Source organism: Theropithecus gelada, chromosome 9 (genome assembly GCF_003255815.1).
Source record: "Theropithecus gelada isolate Dixy chromosome 9, Tgel_1.0, whole genome shotgun sequence".
Classification (NCBI taxonomy): domain Eukaryota; kingdom Metazoa; phylum Chordata; class Mammalia; order Primates; family Cercopithecidae; genus Theropithecus; species Theropithecus gelada.
The window spans coordinates 17,680,216-17,684,327 of NC_037677.1; the positions used below are offsets into that span (position 1 = coordinate 17,680,216).

Here is a 4,112-nt window from a genome sequence, read left to right on the forward strand (position 1 = left end):
TCATTCACTGCAAGGGCCATCAAAAGGCATCAGATCCCATTGCTCAGGGCAACACTTATGCTGATAAGGTAGCTAAAGAAGCAGCTAGTGTTCCAACTTCTGTCCCTCATGACAGTTTTTCTTCTTCTCATTGGTCACTGCTATTTACTCTCCTACTGGAGTTTCCACCTATCAATCTCTTCCCACACAAGGCAAATTGTTCTTGGACCAAGGGAAAAATCTGCTTACATCCTCACAGGCCCATTCTATTCTGTCGTCATTTCATAACCTCTTCCATGTAGGTTACAAGCTGTTAGCCTCCCTCTTAAAACCTCTCATTTCCTTTCCATTGTGAATATCTATCCCCAATCCTCCACTCTTGACTCCCTCTTGGAGTGGATAGATGATCTTTGCTGACAGGACACACTCCAACACTCTCTCCCTGATGAAGTCCTATTCTTCACTTTTATACTCATTCTTATTCTCGTTCCTGTTCTTATGCCACCCTCTACCTCTCCCCAGCTATCTCCACCACACTATCAATCTCACTCACTCTTCCTAGCCATTTCTAATCTTTCTTTAACAAACAATTGCTGGCTTTGCATTTCTATTTCCTCCAAAATCCCTGAGGCCTCAACACACTGCTGAAAAAGGAGGACCCTGTGTGTGTGTGTGTGTGTGTGTGTGTGTGTGTGTGTGTATATATATATATATATATATATATATATATATATATATATATTTTGAAACAGAGTCTCGCTCTGTCACCCAGGCTAGAATACAGTGGCGCGATCTCGGCTCACTGCAAGCTCTGCCTCCCAGGTTCACGCCATTCTCCTGCCTCAGCCTCCCGAGCAGCTGGGACTACAGGCGCCTGCCACCACACCCGGCTAATTTTATGTATTTTTAGTAGAGACGGGGTTTCACCATGTTAGCCAGGATGGTCTCCATCTCCTGACCTCCTGATCCGCCCGTCTCGGCCTCCCAAAGTACTAGGATTACAGGCGTGAGCCACCACGCCTGGCCAACTCTGTATATTTTTAAATGAAGAGTGTTGTTTTCACCTAAATCAATCTGGCCTGGTATATGACAACATAAAAAACTCAAGGATAGAGCCCCAAAACTCACCAACCAAGCAAATAATTATGCTGAACCCCCTTGGGCACTCTCTAATTGGATGTCCTGGGTCCTCCCAATTCTTAGTCCTTTAATACCTGTTTTTCTCCTTCTCTTATTCGGACTTTGTGTCTTCCTTTTGGTTTCTCAATTCATAAAAAACTGCATCCCAGATTTGAATCGTGGGACCCGTTGGCAGAGGTGGCGGCAGCGGCATGGGTTCCCCGACATTGCCCCCTGCCTGGCAGCCCTTTCTCAAGGACCACCGCATCTCTACATTCAAGAACTGGCCCTTCTTGGAGGGCTGCGCCTGCACCCTGGAGCGGATGGCCGAGGCTGGCTTCATCCACTGCCCCACTGAGAACAAGCCAGACTTGGCCCAGTGTTTCTTCTTCTTCAAGGAGCTGGAAGGCTGGGAGCCAGATGATGACCCCATAGAGGAACATAAAAAGCATTCATCCGATTGCGCTTTCCTTTCTGTCAAGAAGCAGTTTGAAGAATTAACCCTCGGTGAATTTTTGAAACTGGACAGAGAAAAAGCCAAGAACAAAACTGCAAAGGAAACCAACCATAAGAAGAAAGAATTTGAGGAAACTGCAAAGAAAGTGCGCTGTGCCATCGAGCAGCTGGCTGCCATGGACTGAGGCCTCTGGCTGGAGCTGCCTGGTCCCAGAGTGGTTGCACCACTTCCAGGGTTTATTCCCTGGTGCCACCAGCCTTCCTGTGGGACCCTTAGCAATGCCTTGGGAAAGGAGATCAATATTTTCCAATTAGATATTTCAGCTGTATCTTGTTTTGTCTCGAAAGTGGCACCAGAGGTGCCTCTACCTGTGCAGTGGGTACCACTGATAACAGTGACTGCCTCTCTCTCTCTCTTTTTTTTTTTTTTGGCTCATTTTTGTCTTCCTGATTCCCGGACTTACCAGGTGAGAAGTGGTGGAGGAAGAAGGTGGTGTCCCTTTTGCTAGAGCTGACGGCTTTGTTGGCGTGGGCAGAGCCTTCCACAGTGAATGTATCTGGACCTCATATTGTTGAGGCTGTCACACAGTCCTGAGTGTGGACTTGGCAGGTGCCTGTTGAATCTGAGCTGCAGGTTCCTCATCTGTCACACCTGTGCTGCCTCAGAGGCCACTTTTTTTTTTTTTTTTTTTTTTTTTTTTGGTAGATGCATGACTTGTGTGTGATGAGGAGGGGAATGGAGACAGAGTCTCTGGCTCCTCTACTGTTTCACAACGTGTCTTTCTTATTTTGTTTGAATTGTTAATTCACAGAATAGCACAAACTACAATTAAAACTAAGCACAAAGCCATTCTAAGTCATTGGGGAAACGGGGTGAACTTCAGGTGGACGTGGAGACAGAATAGAGTGATAGGAAGCATCTGGCAGATACTCCTTTTGCCACTGCTGTGTGATTAGACAGGCCCAGTGAGCTGCGGGGCACATGCTGGCTGCTCCTCCCTGAGAAAAAGACAGTGGCCTGAATCCTTTTTAAATGACTTGGCTGGATGCTGTGTGGGACTGGCTGGGCTGCTGCAGGCCGTGTGTCTGTCAGCCCAACCTTCACATCTGTCACGTTCTTCACACGGGGGAGGGATGCAGTCCGCCCAGGTCCTGGCTTTCTTTGGCGGCAGCAGCTCCCGCAGGGCTGAAGTCTGGTGTAAGATGATGGATTGGATTCGCCCTCCTCCCTGTCACAGAGCTGCCGGGTGGATTGTTACAGCTTTGTTGGAAACCTCTAGAGGTCATCTCAGCCGTTCCTGAGAAATAAAAAGCCTGTCATTTCAAACAAACAAACAAACAAAAAGAAACAAACAAACAAAAAAACTGCATCCCAGGCCATCACCAATCATTCTATATGACAAATGCTCCTTCTAACAACCCCACAATATCACCCCTTACCCCAAAATCTTTCTTCAGTTTAATCTCTCCCACTCTGGGTTCCCACATTGCCCTTAATCCCACTCGAAGCAGCCCTGAGAAACATCACCCATTATCTCTCCATACCACCCCCCAAAATTTTCACCGCCCCAACACTTCACCACTATTTTATTTTGTTTTTCTTATTACTATATGAAGACAGGAATGTCAGATCTCTGAGCCCAAGCTAAGCCATCATATCCCCTGTGACCTGCACGTATACATCCAGATGGCCTGAAGCAACTGAAGATCCACAAAAGAAGTGAAAATACTCTTAACTGATGACATTCCACCGCTGTGATTTGTTCCTGCCCCACCCTAACTGATACATATATTCTCCCCTGCCCTTAAGAAGGTACTTTGTAATATTCTCGCCCCGCCCCCCACCCTTGAGAAGGTACTTTGTAAGCCTATCCCAAACCTGTAAGAACTAATGATAATCCCACCACCCTTTGCTGACTCCTTTTTTGGACTCAGCCTGCCTGCACCCAGGTGAAATAAACAGCCTTGTTGCTCACACAAAGCCTGTTGGTGGACTCTCTTCACATGGACATGCGTGACCGTGGGGACAACTCAAAGTAGGGAGGGGGCTTCCAGGTCACAGGTAGGTGAGAGACAAACAGTTGCATTGTTTGAGCTTCTGATAAGCTTTTCCAAAGGAAGCAATATACATCTATTTCACTGAGCAGAGGGATGACTGAATAGAACGGGAGGCAGGTTTGTCCTGAGCAATTCCCAGTCTGACTTTTCCCTTAGCTTAGTAATTTTGGGGCCTCAATATTTTCCTTTCACACTTCTCTATGGCCCAGGCACTGCTGAGTTGGAGTCAGCCATTGTGACTCTTTTTTTTTTTCTTGTAGAGATGGAATCTCACTGTTTGGCCCGGGCTTGTCTCGAACTCCTGGCCTCAAGCCATCCTCCTGCCTCAGCCTCCCAAAGTGCTGAAATTACACGTGCAAAACACTGTGCCCTGCTTCCATTGTCACTTTAACTTCTTTCCAGTCTTTATGTCTCAGAATCCTCATTTGTAAAATAAAGTTAATAGAAGCCACCTGTAGAGCTGTTTGTGAGGATTAATGAATCAAAATGGATGAAGCACC

General features: G+C 46.8%; 1 protein-coding gene across 2 annotated transcripts; it reads left to right on the forward strand.

The window, feature by feature from the left end:
* Positions 1-1,270: 1,270 nt before the first annotated feature.
* On the forward strand, positions 1,271-2,883 carry LOC112631442 (baculoviral IAP repeat-containing protein 5-like). 2 transcript variants are annotated; one of them, XM_025396596.1, is made up of 2 exons: positions 1,290-1,530; positions 1,649-2,404. In XM_025396596.1, exons 1-2 carry the CDS (start codon positions 1,311-1,313, stop codon positions 1,867-1,869), a joined length of 441 nt encoding a protein of 146 aa, XP_025252381.1. In that variant the 5' UTR covers positions 1,290-1,310; the 3' UTR covers positions 1,870-2,404. The 2 variants fall into 2 exon arrangements, with proteins under 2 accessions (XP_025252382.1, XP_025252381.1); XM_025396597.1 differs by having other exon boundaries at positions 1,271-2,883.
* Positions 2,884-4,112: the final 1,229 nt, after the last annotated feature.